This window comes from Salvelinus alpinus, chromosome 2 (assembly GCF_045679555.1).
Source record: "Salvelinus alpinus chromosome 2, SLU_Salpinus.1, whole genome shotgun sequence".
NCBI lineage: Eukaryota > Metazoa > Chordata > Actinopteri > Salmoniformes > Salmonidae > Salvelinus > Salvelinus alpinus.
Window position 1 is genome coordinate 67151345 of NC_092087.1, and position 22020 is coordinate 67173364.

Sequence of the window (22020 nt, forward strand, 5' to 3'; positions counted from 1 at the left end):
ATAACATGTCACTGTTTCCTGGACAGTCCAAATTGAGCTCATGCAGAATGTGGCCAGTTGTGCCCGTCACTGCCAATTAAAAGTCCCATTTGTATTCCTCAGCCGAGCCACACATGGACCTCCGAAAGACTGCCATTCTCATGGAACCTGCTCATCTGTTTGTGATTTGAACTTTCAGCAAGTCCAGATTTATTTTTAAACAGCCCAACATGAAAGACCCAACTTCAAAAATGTATTTTTGGCCCCTCCAAATAATCTTGCCAAATGGCTGAACCCTACACAAATACAATTACGACCAATGTGTCGGGGGCAAATTATGGGGGGGCAAATTTCCCTTGATTTCAACAGGTCTTGAGTTTTTTTGGGGGACAAGTGTGAAGTCGATTCCATTGCATGGTTCTTTTAGATGACGGATACAAGGAAAATGTACCTGAGACTATAAAGGTAAAGGTACCATAAATGCAGTTAACAGTTTGTTGGAACGTTTAAACATTTTGCATCTAAAAGCTTTCATTGAACATTTGACAAAGACCGTAGTTGTTAGTAAATCCCAGCAGTACTGACGGCCATGGATAGATAACCTGTGGAAGAAGCGCCAACTGTTGCACCTTTATTCTCATGAACGGAACCCGTACTCGATTTGAACCTCTGGTCGATCTTGAGGACCTTTTATACTGTAAGGAAAACCTCTGGGAGGCTTAGTAGCTCAGGTTACTGAAAATGCCCCCGTGTGAAAAGGGACAGCACAAGTTGGAATGAACTCCAGACATCCTACAGTTCCACTAACATAGGGGGAAAATCTGCCTCATTTGTACAGATGTCATAATCAATTTCTCTGAGGTGTGAACGACTAAACCAGAACTTCTAGACCAGAACCTATAGCTCAACCTGAAGCAAACTGTCGAGCAATAGAGAAAGTTAGTGTAGGTTGGCTTTGGAGAATATAGAAAGAGTTGTGAGAGTTGCTTGACAGGGTTGGGGTGGTCAATTATCATTTAAATGTGAAGTACAAATTGTTGATTGTAATGGAACTATACATCTTAGCCTTTGAGAAAAGTAGCTTGTCATTCTTGAATCGTGTGATGGAATTCCCTCCCAAAAGAGAATGTATAGCTTTCCAAAAACCCAACTCCCTTGGTGATAGATTCCCTGTTAATCAAAACCACTCTGACCGATCTCCCAGCGGAGCTTCATGTGGTTCTGATTACTCTGGGCTACTTAGTTCCACAAAATTTCATGCAGCCCACTAGTGTTTTCATGATTGTCGGTTTTCCAGCTCTTTTAATGAGGTTCGCTCGTAAGTAGCCTGTGCCCTATGGGTGTTCAAAAGCCATTTTCATCAAATTACCTGTATATTTGTTTGCTGTACAATAAAATAAGTTGGGTAATAAGAATTACTGATTGAGCCTTCAAGATTATTCACCTCGCATGGGAACCACGGTCGTTAATATCCAACATGCTCATTTTGGATTAGCTGACTAAATTCAACTCCAAGGTGAAGAAAGTTTCTGATGAACTCCAGCACCGTTGTTGAGCAGAGACCAGGTTTTGTGGAATTCAGCTCAGACTATATCGATTTGCCCAAGATCAATTATTTAACGCTTCCCTTGTACCTATGTTTGTCCTTTGTAGTTGCGTGCCTTTTTGTTTGCTTAAATCCATACTTTTTAAATGAACGTTAATCAAATACAACCACCGACTGTTTGCTAGTTTCTATTTCTCGAAGATGGCATCAGTGCGAATGTGCATGTGCCAGTTGAATCTCCGATTACGCAGGTCTGTCTCCAAATACTCATAAAATCACAATCTACAGATGGTGTAAAATTGCCATCTTCGAGAAACAGCAACGAGCAAAGTCTGTGCTGATTACCTTTTAATAAAAAAGTATGGATTTCAAAACATAGGTAGAAGGGAAGAGTTTCATATTATTATTTTTTTTTTTTAAGTATTGACCTTGGGCGAATCAATATATTCTGAGCTGAATTCCACAAAGTCTGGTCTCTGCTCAACTCCGGTGGTGGAGTTGAGCTTAGTCAGCAAATGTTGTACCAAAAGTCTGTAGTTCCTTAACTATGCAGCGTTAAAGAAACCAAATACATTAATTACCATCTATCAAGAAAAAACTTGGTCTCGGCATCCATCCTAATATTAATCCAGTGATAATAACGCCGTGTATCAACATCCCATGTCAATAAGATTCGATTTTGCTCAAATGACTTGCAAGCTTTCAGGTTTCCCTGAGATGGGTGAACTGACTGATCAGTTGTTTCAGGCAAAGCAACAAAGAGTTATGTTACGAAGATGTGACTTGACAGAGATTACAGGATATCAAGACAGAGGACCCTAAAGTGAATATTCCCTCTCCTTCCTCGTGCCCGACCGTTGTCTGAGAGGGATATGGCCTCTGGCGGGATGCCCGGTACAATGTGTGTAGGTCTGTCCCAAATGGTAGCCTACTCCCTATATACTGCACTACTTTTGACCAGAGCCCTCTGGGCCTTGGTCAAAAGCAGTGCACTATATAGGGTGCCATTTGGGATGAAGGAAGCCTAGAAGTCTCAGTGTCCTGACTGATTGGGATGAGACTAATTAATGGAACACCGTGAGTTGGGGCAAAGAAGGGGTCATTGGGAGTTCAATGCAATTCTCAGCTAACGTCATTTCACCTGAAGCGAGTGTCAGGTGGCTGCAACAGGGAAACATTATCGGCAGTAAACACTTTCGGTCATCTTGTTCTAAGTGTCAGGTGGGCCATAAAACCACAAACTGTTCCCCTTTGGTGTGTCGTATAGGTGATATTACAAAACATTTGCAATAGTGAACTGTGAAATATTGTTATTTACATTTGGCAAGAGGGTCTAGTCAAATCCCTTTACAAACAGATACTTTAAAAAAATAGCATTGTGAGTAAGTCCAGTAGGTAGGAGATTGGCGCCACTGATTCGCAGCAACAATGCTGTGCACCCAGACTACCGGTACAGTTACACACCGGTCTGATGATAATGCGACTCTCCTTACATGTGCCCCAGCCAGGGTGGGTAGCAAGCCTCTCTATCAGACAGCTGCCAGCCTACTAATGAAGGGACCTGACGAGTCCGTCCGGATGGGTTGACTGCATAGGCTGGGCTGCCTCGAATGAAACTGAAATGCACTGAGTGGTGTGTGTGCTGGGTTGAATGGTTTGCCAATCTTCATAGACTTAAAGATGCAGTCCCGGATCTTAAGCACTTACAAATTCATAAAATATCATACGAATTGCAAAACAATTAAAATGTTTAGCTCGTGAGCGAGCACTACCTTCTATGTGGAATTATACAAAAGCCCTGGAGCATCACTTTAACAGTAAGATTCCCTCAAGGTTTTGAGTGGTGTGTGTGTCTGCGCTGGATTGAAGGGTTTACCATAGACATTACATGAATATTCCTTTGTCTCTAATGTCTATGGTTTGTCCCATCAACATGGCGAGCAGAGCTTGCAGGCAGACCAATACAGCTCCTCGAATAACCGAGTGTAAAGGATCTATGTAATAAAGTGATACATGGTGTGGATGTGATAGAAGTGGGGCCAAATCCAAACGAGCGGACTGTTCAGTCAGGGCCAGATCCCGAGGCTCCCACGGTGCAAACTGATATTCGACTATGGCTGAAGGATTCATAAGATCCCAAGTTACAGGACGCTGAAAGGGTTCAGGTCTCTACTCACACGCTCTATCAGACTGCATGGTGTAGTCGAAGGCTAACCGCTTTCAAACCTTCCTAAAGCCCTGTTTATACCTGGTTCTAACAGGCATAATTAGTTATTTTCTTGTCCACATTCTGATTGTGCCCACATTTGTAGACAGGTGTAGACAATTAAGACACATTGTTATCAGATCATCCTGACCAACTCCGGAGGTAGTCGGGGACCCATTGTAGCTGGACATCAATCAAGTGTAAACAGATCTGAATGATGAAGCCATTGAAATCATCATTATACAGGTCTATAAATGAATTGTCTTAAAATTAATAGATTAACATTATTTTGAAAGAATACCTGTCAAAAAAATGTACATACAGGGTACATGTACATACCAGGATATCTGGTCACCGTGTGGACAGACAAGAGACATTTTACTTGCATGTGTAGATGCAACAGCTATGTGGGCACAATCAAAATGTGGATAAGATCAAGAAAGGATAGATGTTAGCACAAGGTATAAACAAGGCTTAAAACCATGTGTGCATCTTAAACGGCACACCACTCACTATTTAGTTCCCTATGGGCCCTGGTCAAAAGTAGTGCACTATACAGGGAATAGGGTGCCATTTGGAACACAGCCCCATCTCTGTTGAAAGCACTACTCATTACTATGTGTGCCGGTCCTAAAGGAACTCATTGTACTGTGTTGACTGTTGCATCATACTGGTTATTTTGTGCGTAGTGACAGTAGTTCTCTTACACTCAATTGTTGTATTCCACAAGAAGAAATTATGGTATGCTAAAGGAAGCAGGACCTTCCATGACACAGAAACAAAAAGGACACTAGATGTCACTGCTGTACACAACATAGTATTGTCTGGAAAAGGGGGGGAATCCTTTTGCAACTTTAATATCTGTGTGCCATCTTTTGAGGCAGTTTCATTATTGTGCAAATGCAAACATATAAACAGTGTAAAAACACACAAAAAAACGATAAAATATATAAAACATGTGCTCAGTCAGAAAAACTATCATAAGGCGACTCGTGTTTTATGTCAGAAAACTGCTCATGTCGTAATGCTATGTAATTTACACAACTGATATACAATATAATGAAAAGGCTTATTAGCCTATTCTGCAAACACAACTGATAACATACTCCCTGAAAAGAGGTTAGTTTATTTAAAATAAAGTTGATTTATTAACAGTTGTGTTAATACATTAATGTAAATAACATTTATATTACTCCTATTAAAATCTTATTCAGGAATGGATTGAGTGATGTAAATTGTGAGACAAAGGCACAGCAGCTCTAGCCTCGTACAACCATCCTGGACTAGCGAGCGTACATTCTGTTTTGCTAAGAGATCATGATGGTAGTACGAGGCTACAACAACTCTATAGTAGGTTTACTTTCAAGAGCTCTGTATGGTCAGTCTAGCACAAGTCAGCGTTTAGAGTAAGCCAACACTGTCCAACTATAACTCGGAATCTTCTTGTATATGTGCACTGTACCAGAAATCAGGTTGGAGCCCTTAGGTTGTGGGCCGTCTGCATCCGTTGCCGTCTCTTCTCCATGGCCTGCTGTTTCTTCAGTTCAATCTCCACCGCAGAACATTTCCCAGCTGCTTGGGTTGAAGCGAAAGCTGAAAAAAAAAAGTGATAAGCAGATGAGTCAGAGGAGGGTTACACCATCATTGACTCTCAGTGAAGTACAAGTCTCATGAATATTACTATTTTATCACAGCAATAGAAGGGTTCAGTATTCTGGGGCCAAATGAAAGTGAGTAAATGCTTTAATCCAACGTCCACAATTTTTTTTTACATTTTAACCTTTATTTAACTAGGCAAGTCAGTTAAGAACAAATTCTTACTTATAATGACGGCCTAGGAACAGTGAGTTACCTGCCTTGTTCAGGGGCAGAACGACAGATCTTACCTTGTCAGCTCTGGGATTCGATCTAGCAACCTTTCGGTTACTGGCCCAATGCTCTAACCACTTGCTGCCCCAAATATCAAATAGTCCCAAATAGCATTAACCTCATAAAATATGCATTGCCGTCAATACGCTTACACGTTTCAAGTTGAGATTCGTGCCTTTTTCACAGCTGCATAACACATTTCTTTGCCGTCTCAGACAACTCAAGGTAGCTTACCTTTGTGGGTCACAGGGATGACAGGGTTGGACGTGCAGCCAGACGGTCTCTTAAAGGTGAACCGAGTGGGGGTTTCAGTCACATTGACAGGTGACGGGAATGACGACAGCCGCGCTCCACTCCCAGTGCCTTGTTGATTAGATGTGCTCCCAGCTACACAAGTGCTTTTGACCCGAGTACTTTTGTATGGCCCTTCTCCTGCTGCAGGGTTCTGTGGCCTATACGTGGAGTTAGCGCTAGCATTTCCAGCTGAGGCATTGTAACTCGGTCTTTTACAACCAGAGACCACAGTAACAGGTACTTTGTTGTTATTGAGAGAGTGGGTGAAAGTGCTACCATTCCCGGGGGCCGATTGTGAATAAACTGAAATGTTTGGATATTTGGATTGTGTGGTCTCGGTCGTTTGATTTACATTGTACCTGCTGCTATTCAAAGGTGCAGAGACAGGGACAAACGTCTGTCTTTCTGTCTGATTATTGGGCCGGGATTGGGTGCGTGTGATAACAGGGTCCTCCATGCTCTGTACCTGGCTTTCCAGGTTATCACATGCTTGGCACAATAGGTCATCGTCTTTGTCATCCCAGATGGAGTCAGAAGCAAAGAGAGAGTCCAAGTCGTCCTCTGGGATGACGCTGTGGCTAGCTGGGGCCTTGATGATACCTGTTCCCTTCATATTGTTGTTCTCTGTGGGCTTGTGGTAAGAGCTATTATCAACCTGAAGGGGCCACGTTGAATAAGAGTTGGAGGTTTTTGTGCTTGAGCTGGTTGAGAGTGATGTACTTTGAAAAAGAGGCACCTGCGGCCAAGCCTTTATTCCATTAGACTGGTGCTGCGTTTGCTGGCTAAGTTGGTAACTGGACTCCATAGACGGAGCTTTGTTGATTGGAAAGAGACTTGGTTGGTTTTGCTGTACGTTCCTATGTGGTGCTGGTTTGACAGTGTCGTGGACATTCCCTGCTTTTGGTAATGCCTCTGAGAGGATACTTTTCGCTTGTACATTAGGATTTGCTTCAAGCGTGAAGGTTTTTCTGTTTTTCACAGTTTCATTCTGTCCTTTAGACACAGCTGGTTTTATGTCTCTACTTCCTTGAAGAGCATTTTTGGAAATGGCTGAGGGGTTGATGTTTTCATGTTTTGTTTCATTCGGCCCTCTTTGGGTCGAACAATGATTAGGAGCGGCAAAGAGGTCTGGGTTTTGGGTCATCTCAAAAACCAGCGAGTCATCCAGCAGATCGTCATTTTCCCAGTCATCGTCAAAGTTATTATTTGCTGAGCTTCTTTTGACAGGATGCAATGAGGAGACGGTCGAAGTGTGGCCATGTATGGAATCTGGATATTTTCCAGGAATTACTTTGGAGGACACAGTGGGAGCAGTCTTCACCTCCAAGGACCGAGGCAATGAATTCTGACTTAAGTTACCACTTATGTGTTGAGTTGGTCCATCAAATAAAAAATCCATATCATCTTCCATCTCATGGTCAGGAGGTATCTGGTCTTTGGAGTTTCTCGTGCTGTTTGTTTTAAGGGCGGACGGTGTGCTTTCAGGTGTGACATTACTCAGTAAGGGCGGAGGCTGGTTCTCGTTGCCATCTAAATCCAATATGTCCTCCGAGTCTGACAGAAGCTCCAAACTCTGCTCGTGTATATCATTGACTCGTTCTTCGTCTTGCCTTAACAAGTTGAAATCAAACCGTTTCGCCAACTTTAAAAGGTCGTCCACTCCATTTGGCCTGTAGGGGGGAAAAAAGGTGGAAAAATGTAGATATTTGCAAGTGACAAGCTCTGTTCTAATAACTGTACAATGTACGAGAGTATGTTATGTTGTCCTGGGGATTACCTTAGGGATTTCTTCTTGGCCCTGGGCTGCTGCATCTCTGGGGTGCAGGGAATAGCACTGTCTCCAATCCACTGGAGCAAGGATGACTCTGGAACTACAGGTCTCCCATGCTTAAATAAGATCAATTATACAAAATATTACTACAGAAAATATTTCAGAGCAACATAACATAGTATATGTGAGTATTGAACAGCACTATACTAAGAAAGGGCCCAAAGAAGAAGATTGGCTATATGATGAAGTATGAGGAAAAACCACATCACTGGATCTAGTAATGAACATTGTTCTAGTTCGAACATTTTAAAACATTTATTTGATGGCACACTTGTGGCTAGCTAGCCAGAGTGTTACCAACCTTGGGAGCTATCCTGTTGACGATTTCGGAAATGTCCACAATTCCAACATTTGCAGAGTACTTCTTGCCTCTTTCGTGAACTAAGAAGGAACATGAAAAAAGTTAAGACAGATAAGCTGAGGTAAACTTTTAAAATGTAACACTGGTTAGCCCGGCTACATGTATAGTTATATTGACATGAAAATATAATTACCTGTCCTAAGGGGTGAAGGGGAAGTGGCATCCCAAATGATATCCTGTTGAAGTTCTGATTCATTCATTGGTGACTCTCCTTTGTTGAATACATTGTTGTATCTTGATCTTGTCACACGAGTTGGCGTCTTGAAATCTGATGTTAGATATGTGAATGATTATGTAATTGTAATTGGCACACGTGGTAACAGTTAGCTAACTAACTAGCTAAACAAAATAGTAGCTAGCTACATGCCATTAACTCCTAGCTAGTTAGCAAACTAAACTTCCTTCAACATGGAGTGGAGTTTACTCAGCTACTAACTAGCTAACTTTGGGCACCATCTAGCTAGAACATAGCTAATGTTATATACGTTAACTAGCTAGCTAGCACAAGTAACGTTAGATCAACACTGTACATTAGCTAGGTACGGTACATTGCTAATACGCTGTTTTCATAGCTTACGGGCTATATGAATAGCTATTTAGATAGCTACTTAGCTGAATCAGTGGCTGATCTTTTCAACACATCATTCGTTACTTGCAAGCTACTGACCTTGACAGGTTTTTGGAGAATCAATGAGAGATGGAGTTGCTTGCGTTTGTTTGGGGCTTCTTCTCAGTCTGTTTGTTTTCAGTTTCCCTCCACCTTGCTTGCTCTCGTCTGTCATATTGTTCGCAGGGATAGTAACTGGCATTTATAGTGAATCTTTATATAAAGATATGAAGGTACCCGAATGTATTTAAATACATCGTGTAATAGCGAAATGTAGACAAGTTGTTTTGGAACGTCATAGATTCAAACATTCCGCCATGTTGTTCCCATGATTCAGTTCGACTTCAGTTTCAGAACGTTTTTTTTTTCCGAGGGCATCCAATTTGCGTTGTTGCTGCGCATCACATACAAGTATGCATAGAGATACAACGATAACATACAACTAAAATAGCTACTGTTCCGAATTGGAAATGTTAGCTTTGTTATGAATTATTTTGTTACATTTGGTTAAATAAAGGATACATTAAATTAGTATTATTATTATTTATCTATATATTCAATAGCATAGTCCATGTGTATTATGTGGTCTAGATCTTTATATGGCACAGCTTTCTCTGAAGCCATGGTGTCCGTTTATCATCAAGCCCATCTTCCCACCCGCCCCCTTTACTTACTACAGTTGGCCTACTGTTATTATGATATGGGTTTTTTTATATAACTTGAATGTAATGTAAATGGATAACGCATATTTTTTTTACATTTCACCCAAGCAATGAATATCCGAATGGACATTTAACTTTTTTCCCTTTTTGTTCTTGAAATCAAAATCCCTTATGAGAAATTGTATGAATTGTATTTCCATTTTTGTCGATGGCTCCTATAATATATTTCATATGGGCCTCATCAGGCTCTTTCTCAGAAAAGACTGGAGGCAATGTCTGCTGCTGCTGCTGCTACAGCATGGTGAAAAGTCACAGTAACACCCTCTGTCACACCAAATGTGAACACTCCGCCCAAATGATAGTGAGATGAAAGAGCAGGGGCCATAGGCCCGTCACTTCCAATTTAGGTATGAAGCGTCAAACACACAGCCAGGAGATGCCTTGGTGGCCTCTTTTGTTGGAAAATTCAAAACCAAAATGTCATTTGCCTTGGAGGGAATACCATAACGGTACAGAGCCCCACACCTCAACACATTGGCCGTACTTCATTTGTTTATCTAGCCGTAGGTGATTATATGGCACCTAATGGCGAAGCACTAATTGGTGAGTTCATTAGGGGAATGTCATTGGTGTGAATGGAGCATATTGCAGATCACAGTAACAGCTGTGGTAGTTTGGTGGAATTTCTGAGCGAACTCCAGCACTTTCTGCTCCTCTTGTGCCTGAGTGCTTTCCACTGGCAGTGTGGGGGTTCATCAGAAACCAGTGGGCATACATTTGAACGGCAAGATATAAGCATACAGATAAATGTAATTCCTTGCAGGCTACAATGGGTGATAATCTGGACATATAGAATATGCCAAATATTTGCTGGCTCCTCTAGGCTACTTTTGTGTGCTTACACATTGTTGAACTTCCAATGAGGGTGGAGTTAGTTATGTATCCCTTGGTGATACCGGACTGTGACGAAACCCCTAGCATTCATCAACATCCTTTCACTTTGAAATGCCATACCACTGCAACTGGCTCCTGTCCAAGGACAGATATGCACGATATTTCATGGAGGGTGCCTCGGAATAGAATACCCTGCTGTGCTAAAGAAAACTTTGTGTTTCTATGCACTGAAAAATAATCCATCGCCGTGCTGTCAGAGGGAAAAAGGTACCTACCTGTTTTTTGCATTAGAGTGGGGTAGGCTTCTATGAGGCTAAATTACTTTTTCCCCAAAATATTTTAAATGTGAGCCGTGACAATGGCCCAGGCTCTAATAAAAGAGCAGAGAGTATTCAGGTTAGTAGATCTCTTTAGAGCCGTCTCAGATGATGTTTTGTAATCTCTACTCAATCATTGTCTACTTAGGCCTACACTCTTAGGAAAAATGGGTTCCAAAAGGGTTCTTTGCAGAGGGATAGGGTTCTACCAAGAACAGTTTTGATCAGAATAACCTTTTTTTGGAAGACAATGGTTCTTTGTAAGGCAAAGGGTTCTACCAAGAACCTTTATCATGCTAAGAACTGTTTTTGCAAGGAAGGGTTCTTTGGTGATTCTTTGGAAGGCAAGAATGGTTCTAGATAGAACCATATATAATATTTCCCAGCATGCTCTATTGCAGGGAGATTTTCCTAATTGTTTGTTTTACTGTAGTATCTGTGTTTTTGCATGTACATTGATTGGTTGATACATTTTATGCTACACAAAGATAAATAACATAGTTTTCTAAACAAATCCAATCAGTTGGATTTATTGCACACGTTACTGACATGGTTTTTCCAGTTTAGATGATTGAAGTAGTCTGTATTTAATCTTCCCTAACCTGGCAGTCATTCTGAATGCAGGTTGCGGGTGATTAACAATTCCACTTGTTGGATATCCTAACTCTGTCTGGATTCCAATAGGAATTAAACATCACTTTGCAAGCCAGCATAATGTGACTTGCAGGCCTAGTGTGGCCTGTAAACCAGGAGATTCCTAACACCACTGTGTTAGGGTTTAACTAGGCCCCTCAAAGAAAGTCCTTATGATATATGTAATGTATTGTCATAAATAATCACATTTTAAAGGATAATAAAGCTTGTGGGAAACCGTTCATAGAGGGTTCTAGGAAGAACCCTCCAAAGATTAAAGGGTTCTTGGTAGAACCCTTCATAGACGGTTCTAGGAATAACCTTTAGATGATAAAATGGTTATTTGTAGAACCCTTCATAGAGGGTTCTAGGTAGTACCATATGAATTCTTCGATGAACCCTGCATAGAGGGAAAAGCCCCCCTTTGAGCAAGGCCCCAACCACCCTATTGTTTAAAAAAATAAAAATAAAATACAGACCATGAATGGTCTTGTTGCACTACATGTAATGAGGACATGAATAAGGGGTCCTTGTGGTATAGCTGACCCTGCTCATTCCTTATTATATACTGAAGAAAAATATAAATGCAACATGCAACCATTTCAATGATTTTACTTGAGTTACAGTTTATAAAGGAAATCAGTCAATTGAAATAAATTCATTAGGCCCTAATCTATGGATTTCACATGACTGGGCAGGGGAGTGGACATGGGTGGGCCTTGGAGGTCATAGGCTCACCCACTTGGGAGTCAGGCCCAGTCAATTAGAATGAGTTTTTCCCTACAAAAGGGCTTTATTACAGACAGAAATATTCCTCAGTTTCATCAGCTGTCCAGGGGCTGGTCTCGGACGATCCCGCAGGTGAAGAAGCCGGATGTGGAGGTCCTGGGCTGGCGTGGTTACACATGGACTGCAGTTGTGAGGCTGGTTGAACGTTCTGCCAAATTCTCTAAAACCGCGTTGGAGGAGGCTTATGGTAGAGAAATTAATATTACGTTCTCTGGCAACAGCTCAGGTGAACATTCCTGCAGTCAGCATACCAATTGCACGCTCCATAAAAACTCCAGTCATCTGTTTTGTGTTGCATTGTGTTGTATGACAAACCTGTACATTTTAGAGTGGTATTTTATTGTCCCCAGCACAAGGTGCACCTGTGTAATGATCATGCTGTTTAATCAACTTCTTGATATGCCACACCTGTCAGGTGTCAGGTGGATGGATTAATCTTGGCAAAGGAGAAATGCTCATTAACAGTGATGTAAACAAATTTGTGCACAGAATTTGAGAGAAATAAGCTTTTAGTGTGAGACATTTCTGGGATATTTTATTTCAGCTCATAAAACATGGGACCAACACTTTACATGTTGCGTTTATATTTTTGTTCAGTGTAATTTAGGGTTTTAGACAAATCTGACGGAGTTCACCAAATATCTTTTAGGAATCCAGGTTTTGATAGAAATATTCTTTAAAGTCACGGAGGGCTATTGCTAGAAACTATATAAGATAATTTGTCAGTTAATATCCATTATCATATCAAATCAAATTGTATTGGTCACATACACATGGTTAGCAGATTTTAATGCGAGTGTAGCGAAATGCTTGTGCTTCTAGTTCTGGCCGTGCAGTAATATCTAACAAATAATCTAACAATTTCACAACAACTACCTTATACAGACAAGTGTAAAGGAATGAAAATATGTACATATAAATATATGGATAAGCGATGGCTGAACGGCATAGGCAAGATGCAGTAGATGGTATAGAGTACAGTATATACAGTGGGGCAAAAAAGTATTTAGTCAGCCACCAATTGTGCAAGTTCTCCCACTTAAAAAGATGAGAGAGGCCTGTAATTTTCATCATAGGTACACTTCAACTATGACAGACAAAATGAGAAAAAAAATTCCAGAAAATCACATTGTAGGATTTTTAATGAATTTATTTGCAAATTATGGTGGAAAATAAGTATATTTCCTAATTCAAAACAGTGGAGTCATTGCTTTACTACTGAAAAACAAGGATATTTCTGGAAAGAATGTCACTTGAGAAAAGCATAAAGCACTTTTTAATAGAAAAACATTTAACTTAATGAAACATGGGGGTTGGCACTTGACTCAGAGAAGAAGCCAGATGAAGCTAAAAAAAAAAAACACCGAGCAGACACTATGTCACAACCGCATTGAATGTCTTCCTTTGACTCACTTTTAATCGCTTTTAATAGTGGGAGATGTGCAGCTAAACCCTTGGCCACGCTTGAAACGGAACTTCATCGGTAAACACATTTGTTAAGTCTCCCCGAGCGTCGGCGTACCGTTTACCCACGCTGCACTTGAAATATAATGTTTCGAGAGCCCCCTTAGATTTCCACTTCAACACACACTTTAATGTTTGCAAATGACTCTCGACTACAGTTTCATTACCGGACCATAAATTATATAATAAGTGGTTCAGTCAGATCCAACTGAAAGCCCTCCAAAAAGTTACCCCTGAAAGTGCCCACTTATTCGCTTCATTGTCAAATATGCGTGTGTTTAGGTTGAGTTTAATACAGCATTTATTGCCACTGACTGGTCTGAGCTATTGTAATGTAATGCAATGCATGTCATATGGCTTTGAGTTCCTAGTATTGTGAGAAGTATGAATGGGAGACACAGAGCACAGCTCAATAAAGCTGTGTGTCCTGAGGGAAAAGGGCAGCATTTGTCAGCCATGTCAAGAGGTGCCAGTGAGATCTCCAGCCATCCTTAAACGATGCTTAAAGCAACGAACACTGCATGCACAGTGATTGCCTTATTGTGTTTGAGTTTGGCTAAAGCACTACTCCTCCACTGCAACCAGGAAGTGTCCAAACTTGACTCTTAACAGAGCACATAGGTCCTACATGGGATGGATGATTGAGAACGTGGTTCGTTTAGGCTTTGTTTCATTTCCTAACATGGAAATCCTAGGATACGTTAAAGTACAGCAGCAGAACCCATTTCAATCAAATTAGCTTGTTAGGGCATACTTAAAAACAACACTGTAATAGCAAGGGTCTGCACTAAAGCATGTTCATGAAGCACCGTTATTATTCTACCTCCAGGCCACCTGTCGTGCGATGATCTTACACCTACCTGTATCCATAAAGCGTTTCAGAAAAGGAGTGCCTATCTAGCACCAGTTTTGCCTTTTAGATCATAATGTATGACATTATAGAGGAGACCTGAGTGTAGAACAGCACTCCTACTCTGCGTTGCTTTATTAATACAGACTCAGGTCTACTCTGAGAGGTTCCACTGAGCACTGTGTCTGTACAACAGCATAACTTGTTTCCCAGACTCATTTCATATCTGGTTCCCGGGACAGTTCCTTCGGAGGCAAAGTGAAGCCTGCTTGGCTGTTCCAGGACAAGGGCTGTTTCAATTTATGGAGAATCTTTACTGGACTATCGGGAACCGGCCTGCAATCACCGCACCGCAATGAAAAGCTGTGATGATCCCGTCTTTGGCAATAGTTCCTTTTATTTTGACTGTACAGCTTCGAGATATTACATTTCCCACAACTGTCATATTGGTCTTCATAAGACTGTTTCATCCATCTGTGCAACTTTTATGGACACTATTTCTCCACTTGCTTGCGCCCCTGAGAGATGAACGTAAAGTGCTCTACCATCAGAGAGATGTAAAAAGTTAATGGAGTTGAAGAGGACTTTTAGAACAGGGGTGTTGTCCTGCTATAGCCTACAAACATTTTGCAGCATAATGCTGTCGCAACAGGTTTAGGTTTCTAACGGTACACGTTGCGCCGACTCATCCAGCAGCCGGATCTTTATCTGGAATAGCAATTAGCTTGGGGACAAGGTTACATGTGATCCCATATCCATACATTAGTAAAAAAAAAAAAACAGGCTAAAAATAAATGACAAGAAATACGATAAACTTAACAAAGATAGTGCAACAAAAGCTGATAAGATCTACCTTGAGATGCATAGAACTTTTGCTCAAACCATACATACTACATGCCTTTCCCCCGTTTGATACAGTCAAAGGCTCCACAAGCTTTCCTTCTTTCAATATCACCTCTATATCGCAATCAGAGATTGCAGAACCCACCACGGTGCTTCTATTTCCTGCAGGGGGTGCGGCGGCGGCTGGCAGTGACCAACTCCGACAGGGGTCATTATGACTGTTTATGTCTCTTCCATCCCGGGGCCGGCCCGGCTCCTGTGTCGCCATGCTTCGCCTGCGCCCACTCCCATGATGGATGACAAAGCGAGGCAGTCTTATTGGAAAAAGGCTTGATTTACAGCAAGGCTGGCTGCCACCGGGCTAATGGCTTAATTTCTCTCTCTACTCCGCTCGGCGGCACGTGATGTCATCAGCCCCAAGGTCGTTTGTTCGTTGAGCCCCGATATGACTCTTTGTTGTGGTGTCCAGAGGAGTAAGGGGGGAGCAGGTGATGTGCCTTTGATCAGTGGTACTTGCGAGACCATGTGTGTGTGTGTGTGTGCACTCTATGAGCTTTTAGCTTAATTACCTTGATTCTGGTGATTATTTATATATGCAGCGTTTTATTATATACACTCTGTATTGCACTTGTGTTACAGTCACCCCCCACCATTTCCCCCTTCTATTTGCCTCCACTCATTCACCCTTGTTGAGTGGCTATTTGAACTCACTGGCGGCATGTCGGCCTTCTACTCCCAGTCCCACCTACTTTAAATTAGTACCATCAAACAAGTGTAGTATATTCTCCGCATGTATGATAGCAAACCTCTCTTAACTCACATTACACTGGAGACGACAAAAGATTAATACTCTTCTGGGATATTTGGTTTCTATTGACAAAGCGACTTGCTTTTGAGCTAACTACCTTACCTAATTGAGCCATCTCTAAAGGTAAATGGACTAGCGTTGGGCCACGGCACTCAGTGTCATTAGTAAGATTAATTTGAGTTTCTCCGCATGCCAGTTTTCCTCTTAGCTATTGATTATTTGTCATTTGGTGTCATTAGGTGTATTGGTAAACAGGAAAAATGAATGGAGTCTAGACAGACTGGGAGTGCAAACAAAGGAGGAATCATTAACTGGAAGGGATGGTGATTTAGAAGTGCCAATGAATGGCGGCCATTTTGAACTGCACATTTCTTGTGAGCTCTTTAAACTTGTAATGCCATTTTCCATAGGCATTACAAAATTGTAATGATGTATTTGAGAGACAACAAGTGCTGATTGTGCAAATGTATTTGTGTTTTCAATAAACATCTGGAGACTAAATCTAGTTTACATGTTGTCAACAATCTAATCCAACCCTGTCTGTTTTGCCCCGTAGTTGCACAGGTGTCGGTTTTGTTGCTAAACAACCAACCTGTCTATAAGCTTTATAACGTCTTCTTAATTTCAAACCACACTCTGCCACTGCAAGGACCCTCTACCGCTGTCCTCTGTATGCCCTACAGCAGGTATTCAATGTCGTCTGGGGTACGCCAAATAAAAACGTGATTCACATTTTTGTATTTTTTATTCTTCACATTTTCAAACAGTACATTTATATTTTCCAAAGGGGCTATACGTTTGGGTGAGTTTTCTTCTCTCGCTAATAGAGGTAGCCTAGTCAAATAACTTCTAGTTCCTCCCAAACCCGGATCCGGGAGCACCCCCCCACAGTAAAAAAGCTGACTAGCATAGCCTAGCATAGCGTCACAAGTAAATACAAGCATCTAAATATCATTAAATCACAAGTCCAAGACACCAGATGAAAGATACAGATCTTGTGAATCCAGCCATCATTTCTGATTTTTAAAATGTTTTACAGGGAAGACACAATATGTAAATCTATTAGCTAACCATGATAGCAAAAGACACAACTTTTTTTTCTCCACCATTTTTTTCCTGCATGGGCAGCTATCACAATTTCGACCAAATAAAGATATATATAGCCACTAACCAAGAAACAACTTCATAAGATGACAGTCTGATAACATATTTATGGTATAGCATATGTTTTTTTAGAAAAATGTGAATTTTTCAGGTATAAATCATAGTTTACCATTGCAGCCACTATCACAAAACTCACCAAAGCGACTAGAATAACTACAGAGAGCAACGTGTATTACCTAATTACTCATCCTAAAACATTTCTTAGAAATACACAGCGTGCAGCAATTGAAAGACACAGATCTTGTGAATCCAGACAATATTTCAGATTTTCTAAGTGTTTTACAGCGAAAACACAATATATCGTTATATTAGCATACCACATGAGCTAACATCACCCCAGCATTGATTCAAGGCAAAAAGAGCGATAACGTTATCACCACCAAAATATATTATTTTTTTCACTAACCTTCTCAGAATTCTTCAGATGACAGTCCTGTAACATCATATTACACAATGCATATAGAGTTTGTTCGAAAATGTGCATATTTAGCATCACAAATCGTGGTTATGCAATGTAATCAGTCAAAACATGGCATGCATTCTGGCCGGCGCCATCTTGGAAAGGCACCTAAGTTTACGATTATTTATCGATTAGATTGACTAAAAAAATACAGGTTGGACAGCTAATGAAAGATGCATTAGTTATTAATGCAACCGCTGAGTTAGATTTTAAAAATTAACGTTACTAGACATACAGTGTGCGTTACAGCCAGACTAGTGCCGCAACAATGGCCGACAAATGCGTTTACATTTTTCCACATAAATACGGAATAAAATCATAAATAGCTCTTACTTTTGGACGAGCTTCCATCAGAATCTTGGGCAAGTTGTCCTTTGTCCAAAAGAATCGTTGCTTTGTTGTAAAACGTCCTCTTCAACTTCGGAACTAGCAGCTAACAATAGCTATGTCGCACAGACATACCCAAATGGCCAAAGTGCAATACTAAGGAAATACCGAAAATAGCAATATACTCGCATAAACTGATATAACTCGGTTTAAAATAACTTCGTTATGATGTTTCTAACACCTATATCGAATTAAATTACAGACGGACATATCTAAGGCCGATAACTGAGCGTTTCAAAATGCTATCCTGAGGTCTTGCGTTGCGTAATGGCGGAAGTCGAAAAGAGAGCGCACTTCGTTCCTTGGGGCTTTATAAGCTCTGAGAAATACGTAGAGACTCCATTCCACTTCTCATTGGTTACTGACATCCAGGGGAAGGCGGGTGCAGTTCATTTCGATCCATAGGGCACACACAGAGCTTTAAACTGATCTGAGAACAGAGACTATTTTTCTGACCTTCGCATGTCCTGTCATGATTTTCGCTGTAGAAAGAGTTCTGGTTCACCCACAGACATAATTCAAACGGTTTTAGAAACTAGAAATTGTTTTCTATCCAATAGTAATAATAATATGCATATTGTACGAGCAAGAATTGAGTATGAGGCAGTTTAATTTGGAGACGATATTTTCCAAAGTGGAAACAGCACCCCCTGTATTGAGAAAAGGATAATTAACATCCAATCACATTAAGCATTACTCTCTCACGGGAAACCTTCACTCTTTCGCAGACTTTTAGAAACGGAACATGACAATTTGAAAAAATAAGCCATGGGAGTTTTATGAGCGAGAATAAAGAGGACTTTCGAGTAGTAAGACATGTATAAAAGCAACAGATACCATTAATAAGAAGGAGCTAGAAGCGTCTTATATTGTGAGTTACCGAGTGGCTAGGACAGGCAAGCTCCATACTATTGTGGAGGACTTAATTCTTCCCGCTGCCGTGGATATGGCTGGGACAATGCTGGGGGAAAAGGTCCAAAAAACTATACAGACAATTCCTTCATCGAACAACATTGTTTCACGATGCATCAGTGACATGGCAGGAGATGTTTTGAAACAATTACTGCTTCGCATACAAGCCAGTGAATTATATTCGTTACAGCTGGATGAGTCAACAGACGTGGTGGGCCTGGCACAGCTCCTGGTATACAGTGGGGAGAACAAGTATTTGATACACTGCCGATTTTGCAGGTTTTCCTACTTACAAAGCATGTAGAGGTCTGTAATTTTTATCATAGGTACACTTCAACTGTGAGAGACGGAATCTAAAACAAAAATCCAGAAAATCACATTGTATGATTTTTAAATAATTAATTTGCATTTTATTGCATGACATAAGTATTTGATCACCTACCAACCAGTAAGAATTCCGGCTCTCACAGACCTGTTAGTTTTTCTTTAAGAAGCCCTCCTGTTCTCCACTCATTACCTGTATTAACTGCACCTGTTTGAACTCGTTACCTGTATAAAAGACACCTGTCCACACACTCAATCAAACAGATTCCAACCTCTCCACAATGGCCAAGACCAGAGAGCTGTGTAAGGACATCAGGGATAAAATTGTAGACCTGCACAAGGCTGGGATGGGCTACAGGACAATAGGCAAGCAGCTTGGTGAGAAGGAAACAACTGTTGGCGCAATTATTAGAAAATGGAAGAAGTTCAAGATGACGGTCAATCACCCTCGGTCTGGGGCTCCATGCAAGATTTCACCTCGTGGGGCATCAATGATCATGAGGAAGGTGAGGGATCAGCCCAGAACTACACGGCAGGACCTGGTCAATGACCTGAAGAGAGCTGGGACCACAGTCTCAAAGAAAACCATTAGTAACAGACTACGCCGTCATGGATTAAAATCCTGCAGCGCACGCAAGGTCCCCCTGCTTAAGCCAGTGCATGTCCAGGCCTGTCTGAAGTTTGCCAATGACCATCTGGATGATCCAGAGGAGGAATGGGAGAAGGTCATGTGGTCTGATGAGACAAAAATAGAGCTTTTTGGTCTAACTCCACTCGCCGTGTTTGGAGGAAGAAGAAGTATGAGTACAACCCCAAGAACACCATCCCAACCGTGAAGCATGGAGGTGGAAACATCATTCTTTGGGGATGCTTTTCTGCAAAGGGGACAGGACGACTGCACCGTATTGAGGGGAGGATGGATGGGGCCATGTATCGCGAGATCTTGGCCAACAACCTCCTTCCCTCAGTAAGAGCATTGAAGATGGGTCGTGGCTGGGTCTTCCAGCATGACAACGACACGAAACACACAGCCATGGCAACTAAGGAGTGGCTCCGTAAGAAGCATCTCAAGGTCCTGGAGTGGCCTAGCCAGTCTCCAGACCTGAACCCAATAGAAAATCTTTGGAGGGAGCTGAAAGTCCGTATTGCCCAGCGACAGCCCCGAAACCTGAAGGATCTGGAGAAGATCTGTAGGGAGGAGTGGGCCAAAATCCCTGCTGCAGTGTGTGCAAACCTCGTCAAGAACTACAGGAAACGTATGATCTCTGTAATTGCAAACAAAGGTTTCTGTACCAAATATTAAGTTCTGCTTTTCTGATGTATCAAATACTTATGTCATGCAATAAAATGCTAATTAATTACTTAAAAATCATACAATGTGATTTTCTGGATTTTTGTTTTAGATTCCGTCTCTCATAGTTGAAGTGTACCTATGATAAAAATTACAGACCTCTACATGCTTTGTAAGTAGGAAAACCTGCAAAATCGGCAGTGTATCAAATACTTGTTCTCCCCACTGTATGTCCGTTACATTTATGGGGGGTCAATTAAGGAAGACATCCTTTTCTGCAAACCACTGGAAACCAGGACAACATGACACAATATTTTTAAAGTAAGGGACAGCTTTATGACATCAAATGGACTTTGCTGGCCAAGATGCGTTGGTATCTGTACTGATGGCGCAAAAGCCATGACAGGGAGACATAGTGGAGTGGAGCGTGCAAGCAGTTGCTCCCGATGCCACTTGGGTAGACTGCAGCATCCACCGAGAGGCTCTTGCTGCCAAGTGAATGCCTGACAGCTTGAAAGACATTTTGGACACTACAGTGAAAATTGTTAACTTTGTTAAAGCAAGGCCCCTGAACTTTTCTGCATTATGCAATGATATGGGCAGCGAACATTTAACGCTTTTACAACATACAGAAGTGCGCTGGTTATCAATTGGAAAAGTATTGACACGTTTTTTTAAATTGAGAGACGAGCTTAAAGTTTTCTTTACTGACCATAATTTTCACTTGTCTGACCGCTTGCATGACGATGAGTTTCTCACATGACTGGCCTATCTGAGGGATATTTTTTCTCACCTGAATGATCTGAATCTAGGATTACAGGGACTCTCCACAACTATATTCAATGTGCGGGACAAAATTGTAGCTATGATTAAGAAGTTGGAGCTCTTTTCTGTCCGCATTAACAAGGACAACACACAGGTCTTTCCATCATTGTATGATTTTTTTGTGTGCAAATGAACTCAAGCTTACGGACAATGTCAAATGTGATATAGTGAAGCACCTGAGTGAGCTGGGTGCGCAATTACGCAGGTACTTTCCCGAAACGGACGACACAAACAACTGGATTTGTTATCCCTTTCATGCCCCGCCTCCAGTCCACTTACCGATATCTGAACAAGAGAGCCTCATCAAAATTGCAACAAGTGGTTCTGTGAAAATATAATTTAATCAGAAGCCACTGCCAGATTTCTGGATAGGGCTGTGCTCAGAGTTTCTTGCCTTGGCAAATCGCTCTGTTAAGACACTGATGCCCTTTGCAACCACGTACCTATGTGAGAGTGGATTCTCGTCCCGGAAAATTATTTAAGACTGAGACTCCAATACAACCCAACATTGCAGAGTTATGTGCATCCTTTCAACCATACCCTTTTCATTAACCTGTGGTGAGTTATTCACCATTTTTGATGAACAAGTAAGGTTTTATATGTAAGATGGCTAAATAAAGAGCAAAATTATTGATTATTATTATATCATTATTTGTGCCCTGGTCCTATAAGAGCTATTTGTCACTTCCCACGAGCTGGGTTGT

At 41.3% G+C, this 22020-nt stretch overlaps 1 protein-coding gene across 1 annotated transcript; it reads right to left on the reverse strand.

Annotated features, from left to right (window-relative positions):
- Window positions 1-4549: 4549 nt before the first annotated feature.
- On the reverse strand, window positions 4550-9050 carry LOC139567486 (ewing's tumor-associated antigen 1 homolog). Its single transcript, XM_071388801.1, has 6 exons — window positions 8754-9050; window positions 8220-8354; window positions 8027-8106; window positions 7672-7781; window positions 5835-7564; window positions 4550-5324 (listed from the first exon to the last, which is right to left on the reverse strand). The coding sequence occupies exons 1-6, from the start codon at window positions 8893-8895 to the stop codon at window positions 5200-5202; spliced, it is 2322 nt and encodes a 773-aa protein (XP_071244902.1). The 5' UTR covers window positions 8896-9050; the 3' UTR covers window positions 4550-5199.
- Between the last annotated feature and the right edge of the window lie 12970 nt (window positions 9051-22020).